The 26,976-nt window shown below is 42.6% G+C and overlaps 1 protein-coding gene across 2 annotated transcripts in view; it reads left to right on the forward strand.

The window, feature by feature from the left end:
* IGF1R (insulin like growth factor 1 receptor) overlaps window positions 1–25,567 on the forward strand; it is a 190,122-nt gene extending 164,555 nt beyond the window's left edge. The window contains exons 12-22 of one of the 2 annotated variants that reach the window (XM_074601120.1): window positions 149–435; window positions 1,950–2,086; window positions 2,313–2,472; window positions 3,521–3,626; window positions 5,029–5,099; window positions 7,361–7,590; window positions 7,838–7,948; window positions 9,957–10,116; window positions 12,345–12,474; window positions 17,065–17,199; window positions 23,379–25,567. In XM_074601120.1, coding sequence (XP_074457221.1) covers window positions 149–435; window positions 1,950–2,086; window positions 2,313–2,472; window positions 3,521–3,626; window positions 5,029–5,099; window positions 7,361–7,590; window positions 7,838–7,948; window positions 9,957–10,116; window positions 12,345–12,474; window positions 17,065–17,199; window positions 23,379–23,745 — 1,894 coding nt within the window. In that variant the 3' untranslated portion in view covers window positions 23,746–25,567. The remainder of the gene's footprint in view (window positions 1–148; window positions 436–1,949; window positions 2,087–2,312; window positions 2,473–3,520; window positions 3,627–5,028; window positions 5,100–7,360; window positions 7,591–7,837; window positions 7,949–9,956; window positions 10,117–12,344; window positions 12,475–17,064; window positions 17,200–23,378) is intronic. The other variant, XM_074601121.1, reaches the window with a different exon arrangement.
* Window positions 25,568–26,976: the final 1,409 nt, after the last annotated feature.

Below are 26,976 nucleotides of genomic sequence, written 5' to 3' on the forward strand. Positions count from 1 at the left end.
CGTCTTGTTTTGCAGTTCCCTTTATTTAGCTTTTTTAATAGCAGAGTTGCATATTTTACTGGTTTGTTGGGTTTTCTTTCAGAGAGCTGGAGGAAAAGTGGTGTTTCTCTAGAGAGACCTTTGCTATACCTGTCTGTTTGTTCCACAGACCCGATCGGAAGCGGAGGGACGTGTTCCGAATCGCAAATGCCACTTTGGCTACTCGAAACAGGAATGCGACTGGGACAGATCACTTCACCAATGTTTCTGACACAGAGGAGAGTGAGGTGGAATACCCGTTCTTTGAGACCAAAGTGGATGGCAAGGAGAGAACTGTCATCTCCCATCTCCAGCCTTTTACCCTTTACCGCATTGATATTCACAGCTGCAACCACGAAGCTGATACACTTGGCTGTAGCGCTTCCAACTTTGTTTTTGCAAGAACCATGCCTTCAGGTACGCTCTCACAAGTATAAAGGTTTATTTCCTGGAGAGAGAGCAATCTCAGGCAGGACAAAACCCCCAAAACCAGATAGAAAAACATTGGGGTATAATAAAAAAATTGTATGCAAGAAAGTGAATTGGACCTATATAAAACTTTGTTACAGTAGTTTAATGTCCTTGACTGGTCTCTTGTGTACTGAGTGATATGTATTGAGTCTCTCCTGTGACCTGGAGAAAGGTAGAAGTGTGTGCGTTGAGTCCCGAGGTCATTGTGAGAGGGTCTGTTTCCCAGCGATGCAGGTGAGACCCACAGACAGGGTGGGTTAAAAGGTTTTACTCTCCAGTTCCCTGTATGCTGAATGGAGACAGGGGAACATTTCTCTGCTAATGTTTAGTTTAGCTGTGTTCGCTCTGAACTGTTTGCAGATGTTAGAGTTTTGCTGGTGGGAACGTTTGCCAAATGTTTCTTCTGTCACAGAATGACCATGCATTTGTCCAGCCTGGAAACAGGAAACAAACTGTGTTGTTTTGTGCCCGGTCGCCCGCGTCTAGAGTACTTCAAATAGGAAGCATTGAATGCTGTACTCATGTTTGGGACTTCTACAGATTGTACTTCTTCTGAGAAGAATAGAGATGATTTTAGTGTAAGCTCATATGCATCCAGCAAAGAGCTTCTGACTCCAGCAGATGTCTGGGAATATTTGATGCAGAATGGTAGCAATTTTGTTTTGTTTCGGGAAGGAAAGACTATCATAATCCAGATCCAGCTGTGCCCGCGAAAAAGCAAAAAGTATTGCTTATTTCAAGGAAATAAGGAAAACTGTGAGATCAGGGAAAAGGAAATAAGTGGTCCCAGATTTTTAGCGCATGGCCCTGAAAATTAAAGGCTGAACAATTCTGCTTTCTTCTAAACCTAACAACTGTATTTTTGAAAAAGTGACTTTTTTGCTTTGACTGAAGCAGTCTTCATATTCCGGTTAAGGTTTGAGTAAAACACATAAAACTATCAAGAATGAAGTAGAGATAAAGGAATTTCTGAATTGACTGATGAGACTCCATTTTAAACCGTGACAGATTTCCTAAGACTGGATGTTTTAGGAAGGGGGTGTCAGTGGGTCAGATCTTAAGTGTTTACAGCCGTTTGCAGACAGGTTGCTTTTTACAGCCATTTGGTGGCAATAGCTGTGTCTGCACCGTTTCGGTGGAGGGGAGAGTTTGAAAGAAGAACCAGATGCTGATTAACAGGTTGTTAGACACTCAGAGCACAGGGACTACCTCAGAGCCCGTACCTGGTGAAGCTGTATACATTGTACTGTTTTTTCTGGCAATCAGCAGTTCAGACATTGCTCATTTCTCCCAACAGGCCCCTGACCAGTGCGTTTTGTTCTCTGCATCTTTGAGTAGCGCTTACCGCAATGCTTTGATACCTAAAGAGTAGTATGAACCTTTTGTTTTCCTCTATTTTTGCATAAGGTCCTGATTCAGTAATAGATTTTCTTCTCACATCACTTGTAAATACTTTACAGAGGGAGCAGATAACATTCCAGGAACGGTAGCATGGGAAGCAAAAGAAGAAAATACCGTCTACTTGAAGTGGTTAGAGCCTACAAATCCAAATGGGCTGATACTAATGTATGAAATCAAATATGGGCAGCATGGAGAGGTGAGGATTTGACATTTCTCTGTTAAGAGTTACTGCTTTTATCTCTAATTTATATACAAAATGGCGTGCTGCACACCAAAGATAGTAATTCTGATTCTGAACACCCAGCACCAACCACCATGCCATTTCTTTGTTTTGTTTAACAGTTTTTGAATTCCACAACTCCTCAAGAATGAAGGAATGTGAAGATATTAACGGGAACTGTAAACTACTTTTTTTCTTTTAGGAGAAGCGGGAATGTATTTCCAGACAGGAATACAAGAAGCTTGGAGGAGCTAAACTAACTCACCTGAACCCCGGAAACTATTCTGCTCGAGTTCAGGCCACTTCATTAGCTGGAAATGGGTCGTGGACTGAGCCAGTCTCTTTCTATGTGCAACCCAAATGTAAGATGAATGTTTGTTGGCTGCGTCAAACCGCGGGACTATTGTCTTTTTAGTAATTCCTGATGTTTACGTATGTAACTGGGCATATGAGCCTCTTGCGTGTACTCTGAATACTCATTTGCTGGATGTTTCTTTGGGATTTCTTCTCTGTTCTGTTTTTCGGCAATTTTGACAACCAGGAGATGTATCTGAGGTGTGGTCCTTTTCTTGCACACATTCTCTATATGTGAGAGGGGCACGCAAGTGGTCGGTGTGTAAAACACGCTCCTGTGGCTTCCTATGATGTACAGCTCTGTTGGGAATGTAGTTTTAGCCATAACAACACAGAGTTGGATTCTACAAAACCTGTGACAATAAGGCAAACCTGCTTTAAATTGCAAAATAATACACGAAACCAATAATTTGTTTAGAGGCTGGCAGGTTTTTTTAAATATGCTTTGTGGTGTGACCTGTTCTGAGTGATGTTTGATAAAGATAACATCCCGATGAAAGGGTGGTCTTGACAATGGGAGTAGTTTATATTTTGAAAGAACGTCACCATAGTGTCCACAAAGACCCTCTCAAGAACTTCTGCATTTAGTTGTAGAACGGATGCATCCACAGGATACTGGAGCTCCCATCTTTTATTCCTTTTTGGTTTTCTAATTGCTGGACTTTGAAGAAGTTGAAGTAAAGAGCAGTGTGTGCATATTCTGAATATAAGTATAAGCAATTGCAAGGTCATCAAAAGGTGGGAAAAAAGGTGAATATGCAAGTGTACAATTACATATTGTTCACTGAGGAATGTAAGTCCTTGGGCATAACTTGTGAAAACAAACCCCAGACAGACACTGTTCTGTACAAAATTAATACTTTGCGCTGTCTGTTTTCTTCTTCTGCTCATCTGCAGTCAGGGAGTGTTTCTGAGTACATTTTTCCACATCAGACAAGAAAATGAGTACTTTGATTTCTTCCCTGTATGGAAATATACTGAGTGGGTTTTGAATGTTTCTTTGTTAGCGGAGATTTTATAGAAAGCCTGATACAATTGTTTTCTTGTTGGTTGCAGCAGCAAACTATGGAAACTTCCTGCACTTGATAATTGTGCTCCCGATTGCTTTCCTGCTCATCATTGGGGGATTGCTGATAATGCTGTACGTCTTCAACAAAAAGAGGTGAGTTGTACGTGCTTGTGGGGAATGTTTATTTTCAAATCTGTGCCCATGGAGCAAGTTAGAAATTAAAAAGGGAAACAGCCTTCAGAGGACTCGAGAAGCTAAAGTAGATTCTGTCTTGCTGGTGTTTAAAAAGAGGTGGTTTAGAGTTACCAGCGAGCATCTGGCTGCTGCTTGAGATATGAAGAGGCTTTTTATTACAGTATCGTGTTTGAGAGGGAAGAGGACGGGTTGTCAGGAACATATCCAGAGGGACTATGGTGGCAGACGCTGAACCTATATAATCACAAGCTTTGACTGAAATACAGGTCAATATAAATCATGAAAGCTTGTTTCAATTTAGGATAATTTGATTTCTGGCAAATTCTAGAGGTTTTTTGAAGTCTTTACTTCCACTTAAAAAATTACATCCTGGACAGAGCAGTCTAGGGGACTGGTCTATTGATTTGTTTTCCTCAGTTTTGTTTTTTGTAACTAGTGATTTGGTTTTTTTATTTAATTGAAATACATAATGAGAACTTAATAAAAGTCAGTGCAAATGTTCAGCCTTGCAACTTTCTAGATATGGAGGTTTTTTATTACACTCATATAAATTATACTCATTGAGTATCCCATTATTTCCAGCTCTAATTCATTTGTGTGCAGACGATAGCAGCAGTCCTCCTCAAACACTTCAGAAAGGGCTTTGTATCCAGTGAAGTACAATACCTGCTTGGCCTTCCCGTGGGCTCTCCTCAGTGAAATGCCGCATAACTCATCCTTCTTTAAATTGTTGTTCTAGCCCACAAGAATCTTCTGTCTTTGATTTTCTGAGGTCTGACTGACGAGTTTATTTCTACAGCCTGCCTCCTGCAGGAGCTCTCTCACTGCTGAATAAATATGTCTTATTCTGAAAATCACCCCAGTAAAATGCGGGGGGGTGGAGGAGGCAATGTGTGTTGTTTTTTTTTTTTTTAAATAAAACAATAGAAATGCTTATAAAATAGTTGAATGGAATTCCCCATTAAAAACTATCTTGTCCTTTGGTAGATCACTTCTCTCCCACAGCAGAGCAGGTGATGTTAAAGTATGTTCTCAGCCACGGATCTCCCGGGTGCGTGGCCGTACAACTGCCTGCCTTAGAGGAAGGTTACCCAGCAGCTAAGAGTACCTTGTGTTTATGCTTTTCTGGTGCTGATTTGGTATCATGAAGACTGCAGGTTTCCTGGCAAAGCTGTTCTGGGCTGTTTTCCCATTGATTATGTGAAGTAGAATAAGAACTTGGTTTGTCCCCTTTGTCTGAAAAGCTCTCCACATACAGTAAATAGTCCTGTGTGGTTGAGCAAATGGAAAAGCTGTAGAAGAGGTGGTCTGAAATTTACTTGGGTTTAAAGATTAAAAAAGAAAAAAAATATTTCGACAGGAACAGTGACAGACTGGGCAATGGAGTACTTTATGCTTCTGTGAACCCCGAGTACTTCAGTGCTTCGGATGGTAAGTGTGGATTTACGCTTCTCATGCTTTTACTGTCATATATTCTGTTTGTGTCTGACTGTGAAAGGTACGAAACTCTAAAAGGGATGTTGTAAAACCGCTTTCTCTCTTCGTTTTATTGGCACAGCCATGGAGTCCCTCATTGATAATACGTAAATGTCGCCTGTCTATTGAAACCAGGGAGTTTTTGAAATGTCTCCTGTAGTTTATTCAGCTGAGGCAACTTTGGATGCATTGGTTTCACTTTCAGGGTACTGTCTACTCATCCAGTGATGTTTTCACTGGAACGAGGAAGAATTCATGAATTCATCATCTTTCACGTTTGCCTTTTTAAGCCCTATTCTGACCTATCGGAATAAACCCACTGCTTGTTTCTATGTAATTCTCATGTGGAAAACAGTAACGCTCACAAAAAACAATACTGTCTCCTCAATTCCTATCCCAATAAAACTCTCCAACAACTTTTCACAGTTACAGAAAGGGAAAAGCAATATTGTGGACTTCCAGACATATCACTTGCAGAAATTCTGTGTTAAAATGAGCACGGATGCTTAATGTAATACATATTTGTTTCTCTTAATATCTGCAGATTTTCTGCAGATAAGCCTGTTTTTCTCCAGCTGGCAAAACAATATTTTAAAGGTAGTTTCTAGTTGACCTAATGTATTTGTGACTGATTTATATGTTTGACGATGACAGTACATAGAAGTAATAGACCGTAGCAGTGTTTAGATCCCAGCTGGTACATTTGTGTTGAGTGCTCTGCTAACAGAGTGAAATAATCGTAGTTCTGAAGTCAGATGTGTGGGTTTGGGGGGGCATCTTTAATTTGTTACAGTTTTGTGTGGATGATAACGCTCGCATGTTTAAATCCAGGAAGTAGAAAATTCTTTAAAAAATTCTTTAAAATTGCTGTTCCTAGAACAGCGTGCATATTTTTGGTTTTGCTTTCTGTAGGTCTGTATTATTTTCCTGTGCTTCACAATCGCAGGAGGTTGTGCCTGCTAATGGTGTAAACGAACTTCCTGCCGGTTCTTGTGTTGGCTGTCCCTGAGCAGCTGAGTGAGCCTGGCAGTCCAGGGGTGCTCAGCTCTGCGTCTCCAGACAGCCCACGTGCTGGGATTGCTGTGGAACAGAGAACCCTGGAAATCCAGCTTTCTGGCTTAAATGAATTGTTTTAAAAAACAATAAAATACAAAAAGCAACCAGGTTACCACTGGAACCCTACTTGCTAGATAATTAATTTATTCCCCCCCTAGAGGTGTGGTTGTCTGTAATGAGTGTGTGCCCATGCTGTACGGATTATGTACACGTGGAGCTCTTCAAGTGCAGAAGGAAGATCAGAACATCAGATGAATTTCCTTGAGGCATCAGTTCTTCTGTTTATGGTTTAGTTTGCTGCTACTTCTGTAGAATTCTTGCCGGAATAGCGTTTCCAAAAGGCCCCAGGAGGCTAATGGGTTTAACCAGAGTGGCAACAGACTCTTTTACTGTTATTTTTGGTAGCGGCACCATTAGGGTTAAAGGTCTGTTGATGTTCATGCTATAATCCTCTATTTTTGCATCCTGTCACTTCACCCACCCAGAGCATGTGACACGACCGTCCCCTCCTTTGGTGACTGATAGGCAGCAGCATCAGTGACTGCTCAGATGTCTTCTTGCCTGAGGCAGTTCTCCCTCCTGGCAGTCACCTTCTGAGATCTCTCTTCTGCCTCAGATCAAAGGCTTGCAGCAGCAGCAGCAAGTTCTGCCTTTACTGGTGCAACAGTGTGTGTGCAAGTGATCAGAATAGTTTCATGCAAAGAGCCTACTAGATCAGAGAGTCTCTTTCCCTCTAGTCATAACGTCAATCTGTTAATAGAGAATACAGCAGACACTAAACTGATACCGATGATCAAGTATGTTTGATGCTGTCTGGAAGAATTAGAAAACCAAGGATCCCAAGAAAAGCTCAAGCCTCAATTATTGATTCAAGCCTCTTCCCACCCAGGTTTTGTGCTTTGAGGTTCCTTATTTCTATCCTCTTATGTCAGTACCATAGTGAGGCCACTTTATACATTTCTTTAAGATTTATTTGTGTGCCAAGCATCTGTCTAGCCCTGTATGGGAAAGAACTATTTGCATACATCGTGCAAGGTCTCAGCATTGTGTCTAATGTTTTTTTACAAGTAAAACTGTTAGGGCAGTTGATATCGTAAAGCGGTGGGTGATTGCACCACTTGCAAAAGCGGAACATCATGGCCTGTTCTTTCTCTCCATAGTGTATGTTCCAGACGAATGGGAGGTGCCCCGTGAGAAGATCACCATGTGTCGGGAGCTTGGGCAAGGTTCCTTTGGGATGGTGTACGAGGGAATAGCCAAGGGAGTGGTGAAGGATGAGCCGGAGACCAGGGTGGCCATCAAGACTGTTAATGAGTCTGCAAGCATGCGTGAGAGGATAGAGTTCTTAAATGAGGCCTCGGTGATGAAGGAGTTCAATTGTCACCATGTGGTAAGTCATGAAAATGTGACGAGGCTGTGATTCATACAGGGCACATCTTCACTGACTGAAGCGGGAACTTGGGATTTTAGCTTCAACTCTGCGCAGCTTTATAACATTATTGTGAAACAGGAGTCAGAAAGTGGAACCAAATCTACTTTCAGACCTTTCCCACAGATTCACAGGTGTTTGGGGCTACAATATCGACATGAACTAATTAGCTGTATTTGTAACTGAATGTTTATTTTTCCTCTTCCAGGTTCGGCTGCTTGGTGTTGTTTCTCAGGGCCAGCCTACGCTGGTTATCATGGAGCTGATGACACGTGGGGACCTCAAAAGTTACCTGAGATCATTGAGGCCAGACACAGAGGTGAGTCATGAGTTGCTGGATGTTTTTTTTTTTTTTTTTTATTTCTTCAGTTAGAATCATCTTGAATGAAACAGCATCACGTTGGAAGCAGCAGGCAATTAGCCTTTCTTGCCCTCTCCTTAAGCTCTAAGAACAAAACATGAGCTGCTCTGTGATCTGCAACACTTGTTTTCATGAGGTAGCTATTGGAAATAGCCCAGTGCGCTGCATGGAATAGGTCCCTTCTTGGGTTACTGAGTCCTGTTTTTGAGATTTGAATTAAGTCTAATCTAATTTCTCATCAAGATGTTAAACAAAAATTTGGCTGGTTGAAGCTTGCGTTTTGGGATAATTGCTTCTTGTTGCATATCCTGCATGTTGCCTCTGCTGCAAAGTGAAAATCTAGTATCTTAGCTAATATGCATACTCTAATATGTAGGCCATCAGTCTAACAGATAAAATTGCCACATAGGATGCAGGGTCTGAAGGGTGAAGATGACACATAGGTCACTTGCCACTGAAATCATAGTAGACTATGTAGAAAATGAGCTCAGAGCTTTTGCCCTAGATATAAAAATTCGGATGTGAATAACTTAAAGGAGCAGAACATGAGCACAACATGTGCACAAGAGAGTGAAGATGGTATAAATGGAGGGTGCTGTGTGTAGCAAGAGCAGATTGCTTAAGTGATTGGATACAGAAAATAATCATACTGACTAAAAGATTCAGGAAAAAATAGTAGGACTATTGACTAAGGTCTTGACTAGCATTTATGATTCATAGTATTTCAGGTTATATTAAATAGTTTCGGTTGAATTCAACAAACTTCATAAAAAGGGACAATGACATTATATAGAAATTACCAAAATGATGAGCTCTGTATTTGGCTTTTCTCTGTTGTATGCTGGTGCTCTCCAAAGCAGTCTGTGGTAGGGCCGTGACTAAATTCCCTGTCTTCCTTGATGGGCAACGTAAAGAGTTGAGCGCAGTCTTCTGAGGACCTTTAGAGGAGACAGGCAGGATACTTCAATAAGGTGCGGATGGGGGGCTTGCCTGATCACTGGCTTTACTGATAATTTAACTCTTCCTCCTGGGGATTCAACTCACCTTGGTCCTTCTGGTCTTTCTTGGTTTTATCTTCTGGGTTCTGATAGGGGATGTTGCATTTGGGTCTTGGGAGCCTGCAAGTAGTGGGTATGGCTCATTATCTCAACACAAGGTAGCACAGTTTGAAAGTGATGATGGGACTGGACATGAACACTTCCCATGGAGGGTGGGTAAGGGACAGTTTAATCTCTGGATGGGGATGTGATAAAGTTCAGTGGCTTGATCTCTGTGTGCTTTAGGATCTTTATCATTAGTAGAATCCCGTATAGGGGGCTGTGGTTTTGGGTACTCTGTCAGTGATGGTTATCCAAGGGATGTAAAGCTTAGGCAAATTCACACTGGTTAGAGATGGTGGGACTTCACTGATTGTGTATGAATACCTGAACTCCTTCATCCATGAGATTGAGAATGGCAGAAGCCATATATCCCTGGATGCTAAGGAGTGAATTAGCTTCAGAAGAGATTGTCCCATAACCTTTTTTGCTGTTTACAAACAGAAGTAATTTAAGAGACATCTGGTTATGGAGGACTGGGGAACAGGAAATTAAATCATTTAACATTTTCTGGTTGTTTGTGATGATGGTAAAACAGTAGAAATCTCTAAAATAAGCCCTCTGCTTTGTATCTCAGAACTTGTGTGGCAGAAGGATAGACATTTAAACTCCATAGTTGTAAGAACATCCTTATACCAAAAAGTCTTTCTGTCTCATATTCTCTAAAATAGAATGACCTGTTATAAAAGAACTATTTGGGAGATCTGTTTGTAACCCAGCGTGATATGGCCATTTTTTGGACTAAGCAGATGCTATGTGTACATAATGATGAGTTTCTGTTTAGCCTGGCTCATAGTATGCTACAGTTTGATGTAGAAGTGGTTACTCTTTTGTTTCCCCCTTACCTGTTTTATCTTAATCTTGCTCAGAGTAATCCTGGCCAGGCGCCTCCAACTCTGAAGAAGATGATTCAGATGGCAGGAGAGATTGCTGATGGGATGGCATACCTCAACGCCAACAAATTTGTTCACAGAGACCTTGCTGCGAGAAACTGCATGGTGGCAGAAGACTTCACAGTGAAAATTGGAGGTGCGCTTTTGTGACTTCTGTACAAATAAAAAACGTCATCCTGAGAAATGGGCACCTTAGAAGGCATTTTAATTTTTTTGAAAGACCTTTTTGAAACTTAGCTGTAGTTTAAATTTCTGCAGGATGAAATGTGTTCCTTATGAAGGCTTGTTATGATTTAAGACCTGTGAGCAGTCAACATGGAGTTGAAACTCTTGGAATACCTCTACTTGCTGTTGTTCCAGTGAGGAAATTGTATAGCATGTGGGTTTAAAAAGAGGTAGTGAAGCAGTGATTTGAGGTGCAGATGCTGCAGACATCTGGGTGGATGGTGTCGTTACCACTGGTGTGTCATTCCCTTTGCTGTTAATGCGTGAAAATAATCGCGCCTCCTGGTTATTGATTCAAGAATAAGAATTTTTAGGATTATTTTAAAGCATTATCTGATTTGGAAGAGGAATGTAAGGCTTGACTTCAGCTGGATGCTTTCCAGTCTGAACTGGAGTTCTGCTTTCCAGACAACAGAATGGTTTTTCCTCTGCTCTGCTGTTAGAACGCCACTTTTTTTTCCCTTCACCATCCCTCCAGAATAGTGCCAGATGAGTTTTTTCAGACCTCTCTCCAGAGAGGGTGATTTTAAGCTTTTGGCTGTTTTTGAGTTATGCATATTAAAATAACATGTATAGCAACAGCCTTCTGCCGTAGGAAACTAATTCTTTTTCTCTGAGCTTAACTCAGCTATTTTGATAATTTGTGTAAGTAATCCTGTCATTTGGGAGAAAGAAAAAATGATTTCATTTTGAGTCAGTTAATTAGGAAATAAGATCTTTGGGGGATTTTGTGCATTTTCTGCAGGTTCGGGGGAAGTCAGCCTTGAATCCTTCCCGTTCCAGTTTTCTCACTCTTCCTCCCCCCACCAGCATGTTTTACAATTCTTTGAACTGAAGATGGTGCGTTTCTTCCCTTTACCATGGTACATGGTTACCCCGAAAACATTTCGTGAAATAAGCTGCACTGCTCTCATTTATTTATCGATATTTAAAATCCCTTCATATAGAAACAGTTTAGGAGTATCTTGACTGCAACATGCCAACTCAGACTGTTTAAATCTCAGAGGAGGAGCTTTATGCTTCACTGTCCTATGCTTGTTGCATATCTGTTTCTTATTTGCATTACATTTCTAAAGAATTTTCCATTCAGCCAGGATAAAGTCACCCTGGTGTGTGGGAGTGATGGAATAGCTGCACAGATGGGCTTTTAGTCATAATCTGTGAGGGTACCAGTGTCCATAGCAGACAAAGACCCAGAAGGATCAGTGGTCGGTCACTCATCCAAGTCGTAAACTGGTAATAACGCCTGTGAGAACTGGAGGAATTCTGTCCTCTTTCCACTCCACTTTTCCCCCCAAAAAGGGGCAACTACAGGTCTGTATTGTTAAAAAAACGGATTTTGCCCTAGGACCGCTGTGTTAGCAGACGGCATTTAACATTAGTAAGAGATTTGGTGCCACCTGATCTATTTACTTTTTGGTTAGCGTCTGAAAACACAGTAACTGGCTTAAATAGGCTAGTCCAAGACCCAGCAGTTTGGTGTGCATCAGGCTTACTGTTCAGGAAAAAAAGTCTGCATTAAGTCTGAATTACAGTCAGGAGATGAGCATTGTTAGATCCAGGTCTTGCAAATGTTTATGTATTTACAGCTAAGGACATGCCTGTAACCCAAAGTGTGTCTTTAATATTGGTCTGTGTTAGCCAGCCTAATTCTCTGTAGCATTTGAGATGGAATATTGTACAGGAACTGGAAATCACCTTTGGAAAGAGAGGAAAAAAAAAAAGGCAGCATTTCCCTCAACATGTGAGATTCTATTAAGTACTAAAGGAGCTCTTTACACTCCTTAAAAAGAAATCATTGAATTTAGAGAACAGATTAGTGACTTGTATGACCTTCAGAAGACTTAGCTTACCACAAGGCTTGAGCATAAATCCTGGAACGTTTCATATTAATATATTTAAAATATTCAGTCTTCTCACCCACTGAAGTCAACGGTAAAAATGTCTATTGGTTTTGTTTGGGGGGGAAGCTCACCAGCCCTAAGGCAGCAGGTAAAGTGCCTGCAAAGTAAAGTGTCCTGGTAACAGACTGCAGGTTCTTTGCACCAAACTGTCATTCTCTGCTGGCTACAGTGACTTGTACTAGGGGAAATGTTCATCATTTTATCATGTAAACTTAAAGCATTTATACCTTTCTAGATTTTGGCATGACAAGAGATATCTACGAGACAGATTATTATCGCAAAGGAGGGAAAGGTTTGCTGCCTGTCCGCTGGATGTCCCCAGAATCACTGAAAGATGGAGTCTTCACAACGCACTCCGATGTCTGGTAACAAAAAAGGGGTTCTGAAAAACTGTCTTTCCCTTTCTGCTTTGTAGCCTCTTTTCTTGTTTCAGTAGGCTTAACTAAGTATACTGCTTCTCCTGTCTCTTCAAAGGTAACTCTCTCTTCCACTGTGAAGTACTTTGCTTTATATTTCATATTTCCATTGCAAAATCAAGAACTCGTGAGGTTGAATTCTGCCCTCAGAGAGAGCAGAATTAAATGGATTTCCAAAACTGGAGGTGGCAGCACGTTTCCTGCTGTGGGTTGTAAAATCAGTTGTACAGTGAAAAACGTTGCTTTCACCTGGAAGAGCAAGTTGTCATTTTTCAAATTGCCCTCCTTCAAGAAAAGCATTAGAAATTGCCAAGAATATAGGAAGGTTCATAGTGCTGACCTGCTTTTCTATCAAAACCTTCTGTCTAAATAACTCTACTTTCCCGCAGATGCTTTGTGTACACTAGCAGGTTTTCTCTTGGGAGTTTTCCCTTGTGTATATCCTTCTCCATTTGGAGTTTTGTTTGCTTGTTTTATATACCACGAGATGCAGAAATAGGTTTTTTTCTTTAAAAGCACATTGCCTAGTTGCTTTATCTGTGAAGTTATTAATAGAGGCATTCAGGAAATTTCAAAATACACTTCTTAGAAGAAGTAATACTCTGGAACAATTCTCCCCCCCCCCCCCCACTTCCCCAAACTTTTGCAGATAGGTAGGGAGGACTTGGCAGGAGATGAACGTGCACTGGCGAAACCTCTACTCTGTCTTCTATGGTTTCTCTGCCTTCCTAACAAGATGTTTTTACTGCTGATCCGTTACAGAATTGGCAGCTGATTGCCTCCAAACGTCTAGAAGCCCGTAGAATGGTGTTTTAGTAGTAAACTGCGTTTTCTTTAAACAGCTTGAGGATTTTGGAGTTGGTGGTCTGTAGTCCACAGCACCAGCTTTGAGTGAAACGTTCGTAAGAGGAATTACGGAGCAAGGGAAAAAGCAAAGCACCAGAATGTTGCTTAAATTTTTTTACATATGGCTAGTAACTTATTTATGAATCCAGTAACCCTCAAACTTGGAAAGCGGTGAAAATAACCGCTTTGAGTTGAAGGGGAAGCCCTGTATCAGCCATTCATCTAATGGAACAGCACAGGCATGCTTTTGGCAGTGTCCCTGCAGTAAAAGAATTTTGGGACTTGTAATGGCTTCACAAAGCAGACAGAAATTTGGACTATATCACTAGAAAATCCCCAGATGTAGAACTGAGCGAGCCCGGAGCGAAGAGCTGGCAGACCTGCCCCTTCTTGCCGCACAACAGCAACTTTGAAGCCCAGCCGTCGATTCCAGCCATTGTATCAGCAGCGGCTGCAGCCTGTCAGGCGTGCGCTGCGCTGACGTGCTGCGCTGACGTCCCGCGCTTGTTCCATACACGCTCTCCTTTTCACCTGTGACTGCTAAGTGACGTTACTGTTTAAACATAACTCAAATTCCAAACAAAAAAACCCACAGATGTGACGCCAAATCAAGCGTCAGAGGTAAATTAGTACTTTAGTTGTTGCAGGAAGTACGTGAGTTCTGCCTTCAACGTTAGGAAGATTTGGTGTTCATCGGTCATTCAGTCCAAAGCAAAGTCGAGCAAAAAATATTGCAGTTTATCAGCGGGACAGTCTGAATGAAATATCCTAGCCAGAAGTCACATCAAGGAAAGTAGCTTACTGATTACAAGCTTGGAAATCTTAAGAGGAGGAGGAGTAAAATCCGACAGACTTTTACTTGAAAGTACAGAGAGGAAAAAATTGCTTCATGGGGAGGAGGGTCCACGGTTCTCATCAGTATTTCAGACAGTTCCTCCTGGGGGTGGCTTGTCATCTTAATTGTTAGAAGTGACTTGTTCGGAAGTTTGGGTCACATAGGTGTACCATCCTGAGGTACAAAACCCAGGACTATGCTGCTTGTTTAGAACACGTATACATGTGCGTTTGCCACATGTATCCCCAGCTACAGATTCAGAAATTTCAACCTGAATTCCAAATGTCGTGGAGTTTGACTTGCCACTGTCATGAGATAGTGTCTATTTACTTGTTCTGCTTATGGCTGAAAGAATCATTCCAGTTTACCTCTTACTGACTTTTAGACAAAACACAATACATTGAAGGTCTCCTCATGCCAGGAGAAATTACCTGACTCCTTGCATTTGTTCAGATTTTGAAGTTGCTTCATGTAAACTGCGTAGCTTGGCTGTTTTGGGGGCCATTTGTTTTCATCAAACAGTAAAAAATGTTGAGCTTGTTTTTCCTGCCTTTTTGGTAGGATATTGTGACATCTGGTTCCGTGTTCTTCGAGATAAGTTTTAGAAGCCAAAATGTCAAAAAGACAAAACTGTGTGAGTGGTCAGAGTCCAAGATTTATAAGCTGTAAGGTGAAATGGCAAACGGCAAAAAGAGTGTCTGGAGGTTTTGAAGGGTGGAGCTTTATTTTAGCAATTCATTCTTTTATTGCTTTTCAGACTGAAGAATGAGGTAATTAGACAAGACTGTTTTTGTTGTAGTTAGGGAAGGAGAACATTTTAAAATTCATGTAATACTGTTCAGGCTGAGAGTGTATTTCTATAAATAAGTCCTCGGCATCTTGCGTTCTTTCAGAGCTGGTAGTTGCCTTGAAGGAGCAATGTAAGTTTATTTGTTGTGATAATATGACTAGTAGGTGCGCAGGACTTGTTCGCGTTATTCCTGCAGCGATCAGAGTAGCTTCAAAGGCACCAAAATGTTGAGTTGACCCTCTGTCCCTGCCTGCCCTGGAAGGCAAACAACTGCAAGTCTGTCTGTGGCTTCTGGCTCCAGATACAAACCATTTTAGATACAGTGGGTAACTGAAAGATAAAACCACTCTGCCATAACCAGCTAATAATACCGGGCTCCTGTTTTCACAACAATACCCTATTGAAACCAGGCTTTTTTTCCTCTAAGCTTGACTCAGCACTTTAGCCACAGAAGGCAAGGCAGCATCTAGGTTTTCTTTCTTTGCACAGCAGCTCTAAAAGTAGATGACTCCTCAGCGCAGGACAGACAATTTGAGCCATGTCTGCTCAATAAACTAATTTTAAACGGAGATATTTTTAGAAAGTGTCAATACTTACGTCCAAACCACCCAATTACATAACTATGCTTATCTTTCTTCGCCGGTAATCAATTCCTATTATTAGACAGACTTGTTTTTTTCCCTTCTGCTGTCCTTTGTAGTTAGTTGGAAGGAGCTAGAAGCTCTGTTTCAAGAACATAGTTACACACATGTTGCAAAAGGGGTAACTGAGTTTCTCCTGGGGGGGCTTAAACTTCTTGCTGCTGAAGCAGCAAATTAGGGTCTTAGTACAAGAAGCTGGAGAACGTTCACATTTCTTCCATGTCTTTTTCAAAAATTGGTTTTGTTGCTTGCTTCTGTGAGTCGAATGCCTTGATCCTTACTTTGCACTTTTGCCTCAGAATGTGGACGAAACCAAATGAGAGTGATAAATGGAAAGTACTGCCCAAAAAGTGTTTTTGTGCCTGGGGAACAGAGGTTTGTTGGTTTGCTTGCTTTTAGTGGTAGGCAGATGAGATGCCCAGGTGTGGTGGTGTGCACTTGCTGTCTGGCTCTCGGCTCGCTCGAGTGGTAAGGGAAAAATGCAGCTTTTAAATCAGATTTGTGTGACTCAAGTATTTCTGATGAAAAGCAGCTTGCAGTGGAATGAGAGCTTACAGTTCTGCATTACTGCCTTCTCAGCTGCTATCAGGAGTACCTGAGATAAGTTACATGAAGATTTTTAGTTTAATTTTTTTAACATACGTATTTTTTTCTTGCTATATCTGTGGCTTGGGGGGGGCTTGTGGAGCTCACTTTAAATAACCAGTCTCTGCAACTTCTCCACCTGCTTAGAAGGTTTGATTCCCTGCACGCAGCTACACATGGATCTTTTTGCAGACTTTAATGATCAGGTGTGTCTGTCCAGCCTGAGGTCCTCTGTACAGCAAGTGCGGAGAAAGGAACAGAAATTTTTAACTTTTTTTTTCCTTACCTGCATCTTTGCTTTTGCCCTCTCCACTGTTCTTCCCACCTCACAGTGCACCTAAAGTCTGAACCCAAAGCCATGGGAAAGGGAGATGAGATGTGGGCTGATTCTTCAGGCAAGCTCGCAGCTTAAGCCTCCTCTGACTTAGGAGGCTTCTGATGAACGCGGTGACCTTGTGTGGCTTTTCTACTGATTGACCTGTCCAGAACCAGTGTAACCAAGTCATACTGGACCGCTGAATGATCATAATCATGACCAGCTCTGAGCTGTAGATTATGGTGTGAAAAGTGGAGATGGATGTTACCAGTCTTTTCTTACAGAGGCTGTTCTGAAGAATCACTCAGAACTGGGAGCCTGTTTCTCACTATTGACTAGAAGTGTTTGAAGTCAACAGGCCCTTATGCTAGGTGACGTGGCTATCACCGTAGCTGCATACTTTTTGAGCAATTGGAATTTTTTGGTAAAAGAAAATGCCCATTGACACCTGCCTGCTCAGCGTCATCTAAGAAAAATAGCCTTGTAAAGATTGCTTGGCTTTCTAAAGTTCTGATTTGTTTTCCAGGTCTTTCGGTGTTGTGCTTTGGGAGATCGCAACGCTAGCGGAGCAGCCATACCAAGGCATGACCAATGAACAAGTGCTCCGCTTTGTGATGGAAGGAGGTCTGCTGGAAAAACCAGATAATTGTCCTGACATGCTGTAAGTGTCAACAGTTACCTCTGTTCTCAGTGCACACTTTATTCTTCCTGATCCCTTCGATGTTTGCTTCTGCTCCATCTACCAGAGGAGGGGTTAGTAAAGAGTGAGAGTAATGTGAGGTGCTGCTTGAACAGTCTCGTATTTTACAGTAGTTAGAGGTACCAGAAAACAACTTTGCTTGTGGCCAGAATCTCACTTTGGCCTATCTCCCCTAATAAGGAAACAAAACCTAATCTGTGTGTTCCTGAATAAAATTAGACTTAATAAAAGCTCATAAGTGACATTTGCTACAGCAGAAGACTTTGTGCCTAAATCTTGTCCTTTCTGCTTAAAGTAATTCTGTTGAGCATAAAGAGGAAAAAAAGAGCATAGGACGAGCTGAAAAGTATTGTGCATAAACTGGGGAATTCAGCTTTTTGGTTCAGCATACAGAAAGATGAATGTATTGTTCCTTTGTCTGAAGCGGCGTTGGATCTGCGGTTTCAGTCACAGTGCTCATCACATTGAGATAAACAAATCTCCCCTGCTAACAGTTTCCCTTCCTGTAAGCGCAGAAAGAAGTGGGCAGAAAAACCTTTGCCTGCCCCTGGAACCAATACAGAGCCTTGCAGCAGAGGAGGGTGCGCAGTGCAGCGGGCTTCAGTTTTTAGCTTTACATTGCTGAAATACTTCTGCTGGCTTTTGTGTGCAGCAGTTTCGGTTGTTCAGACTTTATTACTTTGATATACTTCCCAAACTGGCTTTTGGGAAGGAAATACTGCGTCTTGCAGTTATTGAAATTTGTTGGAGGCCCACAGAAGGGATACAATCACTTAAGGGCCTCAGCTGCTTGGGATTCTTAGGAAAAGAGCTTTTTTGGCTGGATCCCTGGCTTTGGTTTCAGATGACAGGCAGTGTTGTTTTGTTGTTTGAGGGGGGTGGGTGGTATATGCAGGGGGAGGTGTAGCTGCCATGTGATTCCTCGGTTTCACATTCTTTCCCTTCCACGATGCTGAGGAGAATTTCTGGCAGTCAGATTGACTGGAGATTGTTTAGCACGGTCAGAGCTGTGTAATGGAGGGGGGGAGTAGGCAGAAATGGGGGAAGAATAGGGGGTGCAAAGGGATCGGCTCCCCGAGTCCACAGGGAAAAAATACCTCTACAGTGCAAGTAAACTCGGTAAGAGATTATGAGAAATTCCCCATTAACCTGGGGCAGGTGTGGTATGAACAGGGCGGCAGGAGGGGAGTTACAGCAAGAAGGTCTCTTTACTGCAGCCCACCCGGCCCGTTCTCCTCCCTCCTCCTCCTCACAGATAGTCCTCTGCGTGCTGGGTGTTGCTACTGGATGAATCCATTTTCAGGGTAACTGGCTTGTGAGCTGGGAGAACTGGGTTTGTGTCTGGCAGAGCAAACCTTTGCACGGGTGTATAACAGCAGAGGCCTGTTCTGTGCCGATTTTAATGAAGAAGCTGTTCACACGTTAGTTATGGCCACCAAGCCTTCAGCCCGACATTGCGGAGGTACAGAATAAAAAAAAAAACAAACCTTCCTTTGAATTTTGCAGCATCTCTCTATCAGAACAAGGAACAGGGCTGAACTCAGAACTAAGGCACATCCACTTTAGTGGTGTCTCTTTTTTTGGTGATACAGTTGTGTATAAAACATCCTGATTCTGTCCAAAATGCAAAGAAAAAAAAATAATTGAATGTGTTGAGCTTAGAAGCTTATTTTGACTTGCTTTAGTTCCCTTTCAACTTGTTTTGCCTTTCTATTAGGACAGACACCCAAACCTGCTGAAATCTAAACAGGCTGTTGTAGGAATAACAGTAGGGAGCTCCAGGAATAATCTTCACCTTTGTTCCATGCTCATGCGTTTGGCACCCAAAGCACCTATTTTGCGTTACTACGGTGCTTTTCTTTACCATGTTCTCGCTTCTTTCCCTGCCTTCCATCCCGTTTTCCCAAGACGCTGTAAAGACGCTGTGCAGCACTCGGTAACCTGACGAGTGCTGCCAGCCTTGAACCTCACCAGTGTTGCTGCTGCAGGCGCAGAGACCTGGGCTGGAGGCAGAGCTCCTCTCCCCTCGCCCGCTGTCTGATAACCTGCTGCTCAGCACCCACCTAACAAGAAAATTGCACAATGGACAGAAAGGTGCTTGTAACAGAGTTGCAGAGAGCCCTGAAATTGCAGAGGGACCTTGCCGTGCACCCCCAGGCAACTGCTCTCTCATCACTCCATAAAACTCTGTAAAACAGGGATTCCTCTTTTTTGTGGAGGTTCCTAAAGATTCTGTGGAAAGACAGGTCTCTTGGCATGTCTGTGCCAGTGGAAGGTGTTTTTTAGACAGCACAGATTCTTACTGGTGGGGGCTGAGTGGTCCGTAATACTATAATATTAACTCACAGTATTACCCCAAGCTGTCCAGAAAGCAAAGTCCACCTCCTGCAGGGAAGTCAAGGTGCGTCTTGTGCTTGGTCCTGTGTGAAAGCAAGCGAGAAGGGGAGCCAGGAACTGTGCTTCTGTGTATCTTCTGTGGTAGGCTACAAATGCAGAGATACTTTTTTCTTTAAATTAGTTTTACTTCGAAACAACTGAAATTATGGGCAGACCACAAATTTACCTTTCTGCAGAGAGAGGGGAATATGCTGACATACAAAAACCTCCGGAACAGGTGGAGGAGGTGGACTGCTGTGGGGAAGCTTGGATGAGAATAGAGAGAAGAATCTTGCTGCAACTGTCACCGAATCTACTATTTTTAACCCTGCAGATTACGTGACTGTTGACACAGCCGTGCACGCTCCAGCCACAGTGCCGCGGTTTTCACAAGGGTCTCTTGTTGCCCCCCCTGCACGAATGCTACGTGGTGCAAGCGGTCTTGGGTGTCCCATCTCTCCTGAGACTGCAACAGCAGTAATGGTTGTTAGTGGCTCTGCTCTGCTAGCCCCTGGGAGCAGCCAGTCAGTAGGTTTAGATGGATCAGAGACCCAGGACACTTGAAGAACAGGAGAGGTTCTGTTCCGCAGCTTGGTTGGATCGGACGCTTGTGCAAAGGGGAATTTTACGGCACGGTTGTCTTGTGCTTCAGAGAGGTGGTAAATCCCTGTGAAAAGGCTAAGCACAAAGGGAATGGTATTTCTAGAGGCTTTTTACTCTTACGCAGGGTGAAACAGGACTCAGCTCTGTTTATGCTACACCCTCTTGGCATAGTTTGCATGGTTTTACAGACAGAACCATGCAATAAGACAGATGGTTCAATAAGATGGTGCCAGGAGGAGCTTTGCTGTTTTTCTCCTCTTCCTGTGTAATAAGCTCTGTTTTTATGTACTCCCATTGTTATGGCAGTGTTCATCAGGTGATGGCTGCGTGGCAGGAAGGTTTGTTACAGCTGAAGCTTTCAGACAGTGTGTTCCCATGGGGCTTTTAAAAGTTGTGGAGGCTGGAATTCCACTCTGTTTTTGAAGCAAAATTGCTTCCCCCACACGTATTGTAGATGACTAGACTATTTACACACTGCTGATTTTCCCTTTGTTCCTGGCGAGCGCTCGGTTAGAAACCAGGCTCTGCCATGCAGAGGTAATGTCAGCACGCAGCAGCAGAACGGGAGAGGTCTATTCACTCCCCCGCCCCCCCCAAATCAAGTCTGACCCAAAGCACAAACTCAAATGGAATGCGGCTTCTATAGGAACTTTCCATTTTCTCTTTTTTACTGTCTCAGTGCAGAAAGTAACTCGGTTTCTGCTCAGTTCTTTGAGCAGAAGATGCACGGGAAGGACACTGGCTGTTCCTCTGTGTCGTGACGATGCCTCCAACTTCCCCGAGCTCACTTGCCACCAGTCAGAAATGTACTTTATAAAAGTGCTCAGGTTGTATTAACAGCCTGTAAATTCTTCCATTGTCTACTGGCAGGGTGTTTTTTTTGTTTAAGATAATGTAAGCAAGGTCTTTCAACCCACAGAGTTAAAAATAAAAAAAATAATCCTTTTATGGGAACTCTGTAGGGTTTTTAAATCTGGAATGGCTTAAAAGAAACATCACATGTCCTTGTTTGTGCTGATGTCACATGCATTACTCCACTGCTTGTGGTATCTCCTTAGCATTGCCCTTAGGCCTCGGGGCGACGCGCCAGCAAATATCCAGTGTTCTTGGCTCCGGCTAACGCTTCTATTCAGGGACACAGCAGTCAGCTGGAAAGGAAACAGCAATGAAGTAACAGAAATGGATTTTATATATTTATGTCTCAAGCTTTCCTCCTCGTTTGTGGGTGAGGGTATAGCGCAGTTTTAGAGTTTGGCTTCACTTTCGCTATGAAAGGCGTTTTAAAGACTCAGACCCAAGCAATAGTTTAACAGTGTTTATATGTCTACGTGCCCGTTACAATACAGCATCGAGTGCCCGGGGAATTCTCCCAGCACAGATTGGTTTTGCCAGCTGCTTTTTGGGTGTCACAAGGCTGTGCTCAGGTGCCTGACTTCTGTTCATGCAGAGTTGTGCCAGCTGAGCTCTAACAGCGGTATTTGTGGCTTCAGATGCACTTCAATTGAGATTGCTTTTGTTTCGCATCCCAAACACTGGTTCACCTCAGCTGAGAACATAGTGCGCCCTGCAAGGAAGCGCAGCAGTACTTCCCAAGGAGCGCATTGCCAGGGGAGGGGATTGCTTTGCTTTGGTTTTGTTTCAGACGAGGGTTCCCAGCCCCCCGGGCCCCGCTGTGCGCAGCGATGCGCAGCAATGGGCCTCAGAGCCCAGGGCTTCCCGGCTGGGGGACAGTCCTCTTGAAGGGTTTGGTCCAGAGCAGGGACTCAGGAGACATTAAGACATTACTCCGTGATGGACTTCAGTGCTATTCAAAAAAGGAGTGAATTTTTGTTTGGTTTTGTCTCTTTTTTTAATTAAAAAAACAAAAAAAACTCTTCCATACGCTGCTGCAGAGATCTAGTAAACTGCTGCTGGGGCGTGAGGCAGTGAGAGCTAATCAAAGCGTGAAATAGAATTGCTTGCTTACTTGCTGAAAATCTGTGGAAGTTATGAAAATGGTATTGTTTATAGAACTTATAGAATGTAGGATTTCTAGAATCAAAACTAGAAGTTTAGGTGCCCTGGCAGAGGTGGGGAGGGGAGCCCAGGCTGGGCGCTGAGGTCTGCCCAGGACCGCAGGGAAGTCAGAGATGGGGAGGATTCTCCGGTGCGTTACCTTACCTGAAAGAGTTTTCTTTGGTGTTTTTTTTTAAGATCCGTTCTTATTGTAGCACAGAAAGTAGTAGTTTTGGCCAGTGGTGACTTCCTACACGCAGCATGTTCTTCCGAGCACTGTGTACACAGAGGATTGGCTCGAAGAATTAATGTTAATCTTCCTTTTCTTATTTAAATTCATCCTATTACTTGCGCTGTGTTAACAGAAGCCATCCCTATTCCACCTTTGCAGACAGTGAAATCCTTTCTTGTGTTGTGTTTAAAGCTCAGGGCGATCTCTCAGGAATATCCAATTTTGCAGTGTCATGAAAGTGCTGTTTTCATTATGTACGTATTACTGGTTCATCTTGTGGTTTTGTTTTGCCAGCATGGGACATTGTACAGATCTAATCATGGATGTGCTTAAACAGATGATCTCACACGCCGTAAAATATTAATGCATCCCTGGCTGTAAATGAAAACAACATAATTTTAAAATAAAAGATTAGAGAACATCTTGGAGATTGGCAAACGTCTTTGGGGGATTACAATTAATTTTAATGTAATTTTCTTCTTTCAGGGGAAAAAAAGCGGTGCTTTACCTTGTGTGTATTTCTGATTTTAATTGTTTCCAAGACCCTATTGATAGGGATGGGCCCGGTGGTTTGAAAAAGGTCCTCGGAGGGGCGCTATCACTAGCTGTGATGGAGTAAGCACTGGGTATTTTGGAGGAAAAAGGGAGACTAAAAGTACAAAATGCTTCTGGATGTCAGGACTCTCTTATGGGCAAGTGGTAGAAGGGGCGGAGAAGGTTGAGATAGGAGCGACAGAAGTAAATCAGTGATTAGAAAGAAGGTCGAAATGTGACACGGGGATCTCAGCCTGTAAAAATTCTGTCGCTCTGTCTTCCATCAGGATTGAATGATTTTCCTACAACGCGTGGTCCGAATCAGTCGCGGGTGGTTGGGCTCCAGCCGGGGCTCGTAAAACACCTCAGTAAATGGTTTTGCTGCGTGTTTCCTCTGCAGGTTTGAGCTGATGCGCATGTGCTGGCAGTACAACCCCAAAATGAGACCCTCCTTCCTGGAAATAATCGGTAGCATCAAAGACGAGCTGGACCCAGCATTCAAAGAGGTCTCCTTCTTCTACAGTGAAGAGAACAAGCCTCCGGATACAGAGGAGCTTGACCTGGAGACTGAGAACATGGAGAGCATTCCTTTAGATCCCTCCTCCACCCTCCAACCCACTGACAAGCACTCAGGACACAAAGCCGAGAACGGCCCGGGCGTGGTGGTCCTTCGGGCCAGCTTCGAGGAGAGACAGCCGTACGCACACATGAACGGGGGACGCAAGAACGAGAGGGCCTTACCCTTGCCCCAGTCTTCGGCCTGCTGATCCTTAGAACCAGAATCTCACAGAAACAAAACACAGAAAAACACATGCATCGGGGGAAGAAAGAAAGAAAAAAAAATTACAATATATTCAAAAGCCTACTGTACCTCAGTGGATCTTCAGAACTGCCATAGCTGCACTTGGGAGAACCCTTTTTTCAGTAAACAAGTTATCGTATTTTTCTTTTTCAATATGCAAGCAGATGTTTGTTTCAGTAAAGGACTCCATTCATGGGGCACACAGTCGGCCTTTTAAAACTCTAATGTTAACACTTAATAGCAACAGAAAACTTGAGATCTGATGTCTCTCTCTCTCTCTCTCCTCTCTCTCTCTCTCTTTCTATCTCTCTCTTTGCTTCATAATGGGAAACATATCTGCGTGCAACTTCAACCGTACAGCACTTTTATCAGATCAAAGATATCGCAGGCCAGGTGGCTCCCCGCTACCCTTGCGAGCACCTGCCTAACACTGTAGGTCTTTATAAAAAAACAAACAAACAAAAAAACCAACAAACAAAAAAAACCCACAAAAAAAAAAAAAACCAACACTAAAAAAGACTGGATTTTTAATGTTGCTCTTTAATCTTTTTAGGAACATGTAAAAGAATAAAAAAGGGCCATCATTCGTCCAAGGTTGTTACCATTTTCAACGCTGCCAAATTTTGCCAAAAAAAATGAACTCTTTGTTTTTTGTTTTTGTTTTGTTTTGGTTTTTTTTTGTAGGCATGGAAGGAGCACAGTAATCAGCTGCTCTGTTTAAAAGAGATCCTGACCAATACATTCTATTCAATCATACACTGGTATTTAAAAAAAAAAAATCAAAAAAAAAATCAAATTGTCTAGATCTTTTTTCAAAACTGGACAAAATGTGATTTATTTTTTTTTTCTTGTGATGGAGAAGATAAAAGGGATGGGGTAAAGAAACAGACCTCCCTCCACCCCTGTTCCCATCCCAATGAATTCTGGACAAAACTGGCAGTGGTGAGCTAAATAAACGTGTGCATTTCGTACAAAAAAAAAAAAAGTCAACCGCACGCCAAAAATGAAACATGAAAAACATGAAAATAACCGGCAGAGATCTCCATCGTTGCAGCCTGCCCTCCTTCACAGGCTTGCAAGGAAAAAAACACCTAGAAACATAAATTGGAGAAGACAAAAAAAAGCAGTAACCGGATTCAAGTATATGATGCTTTGTTGACCTTTTCTCTTTATTATTAAGACTTCTCGAAGGGTCTTGCAGTTCTATGTTAGACCATGGATCATTTGCATACACATTGTCTTTTGTGTCACTTTTATAACTTTTTTACGGTTCAGATACTCATCTATATGTCTGTACAGAAAAAAGCTGCTATTTTTTTTGTTCTTTATCTTTGTGGATTTAATCTATGAAAACCTTCAGGTCTGCCCTCCTTCCTTTCCCTGCCCTCCCCTCCCACTTCAACAAATTTTCTTATGCTTTGTACTATAGTGTGTAACTTTTACTTCCTCCTTCCCAGTAACTGATACCTTTCATATGATTTGCCATGAACTGTTTAATGCCTTTTTATAAATACATTTCCTCTTTTTTCTTTTTTTTTTTTTTTTTTTCCATTAGTTGTTTTGCATCATCTTGGCTGTGTGGGCAACAGGGCTTTTGAGGGGGACATGGAGAAAGAAGGGACACCCCGCACGGAACCACTCTAGCAGTGCTGTGGTGTGGTGTTTTTAAACCCCGGTTTTCCTTCCTTCCCTCCTTCCTTCCTTCCTTCCTTCCCTCCTTCCTTCCCACTAACCTCTGCCCGGACAGCACGCGAGTCTCTTACAGTGCAAGGCATGATACAAACTCAGGTCAGAAAAAAAAAAAAAAGGTTAAATATTTAGTACATTCTCGTTCAGTGTTTATACTCATTGTTGTACAAGGGTCCTACCCCTCCTTCCCTCCCCGCTTGTTTTGGTTGTGGCACACATCCACCCACCCATCCCCCCCCCTCCCCACACACACACATGCGTATTACTTTTTTTATTTGTTGGGTACAACAGCAGACACCAGGCTTTTGGGTCACTGATTTTTAAAGAGACTATTTTAACCCTTCCACCCCGTGAATAAGAGCTATCCCAGTTGCAGCTGGTGATGCCAGGCATCTTAGGGTGGCCATTGAATCCCTGGCTCCAGCAAACTCCAGCTCCTCGCCTAAGGAGGAAGCTCCTTCCTAAGGAGGAATCCCTCCTGGAGGGTGCCCTGGGCTGCGCTTTGCAGCCCCTGCTAAAAATCCAACCCACCCAAACCCACCACCCCATTGCCATGGGGCTGGGTGGAAAGCACGTAGCTGGGGCCAGTGGCTTGGCTAGCAAACGGTTAAGTGTTGGCAGCTATGGCAACCTGCACAAGTCCAAGCTTGTTGCTTAAGTCGTAGACCAAACCTCAGAACAAGAGCAAAGGAGTGAGCTTGTTTGTTCAGTCGCAGAAGCCTTGGTGAGAGGGGGAAGGAGGGGCCATCAGAGGTCTACAGCCGAGGAGTGGTCCCAGTCGCTCAGCTTACCTTAGTTACAGCATCTAAGCCTTTGTTTCGCACTGATCCAACCAAACGATGGCAGTGAAGAGGTGGTTCTGGGATGGAAACGTCTAAATCTTTTGAGTAAGAACAAAGAATTTAAAATATACTGATTGCTAGTTTTGACTGGAGATTTTAAAAAGTTTGTAGTGCTTTTTGCTTGTGTAGTTTAGGTCCCATTATCTTCTCTTGCCTCTGTCCCATAGTTATTTTTCACTTTTAAAAATGAAAAAGACAAAAAAGTTAATTAAGAAGGTATTCTATGTAGGATTTTTTATTTATTTTTGTGATATCAGTTTAAATCACTGTAGAGATGCCCCATAATAAATTTAAATACTGAGATAAGGGTTTTTGAGTATGACAGGGGGACAGTTTTTGATTTTTTTCAAACATTTATCTACCTCACTCTTATTTTTTTATATGTGTGTATATACAAAAAATACATCTCACATTTCTCAGCAGCCATTAAATGCCGTTGATACTGGTAACCTCTCACTCCATATACCACATGCTCTAGGTTCTGGAGGGGAACAGTCACTGCCTGTCACAAAGGGTCACTTCAGAATATTTGCCTCAATTCCAGGGAGTTTCTCCAATTTTTTTTTTGGTTCGGATTCATTATTGTGAGGAGAAATCCAAGCGTTGTCTGACTGAGGGTGACCATTCTCTAAGGAAACACGGAGACTTTTTAATGTGCTGTCACG

Source organism: Larus michahellis, chromosome 9 (assembly GCF_964199755.1).
Source record: "Larus michahellis chromosome 9, bLarMic1.1, whole genome shotgun sequence".
Taxonomy (NCBI): Eukaryota; Metazoa; Chordata; class Aves; order Charadriiformes; family Laridae; genus Larus; species Larus michahellis.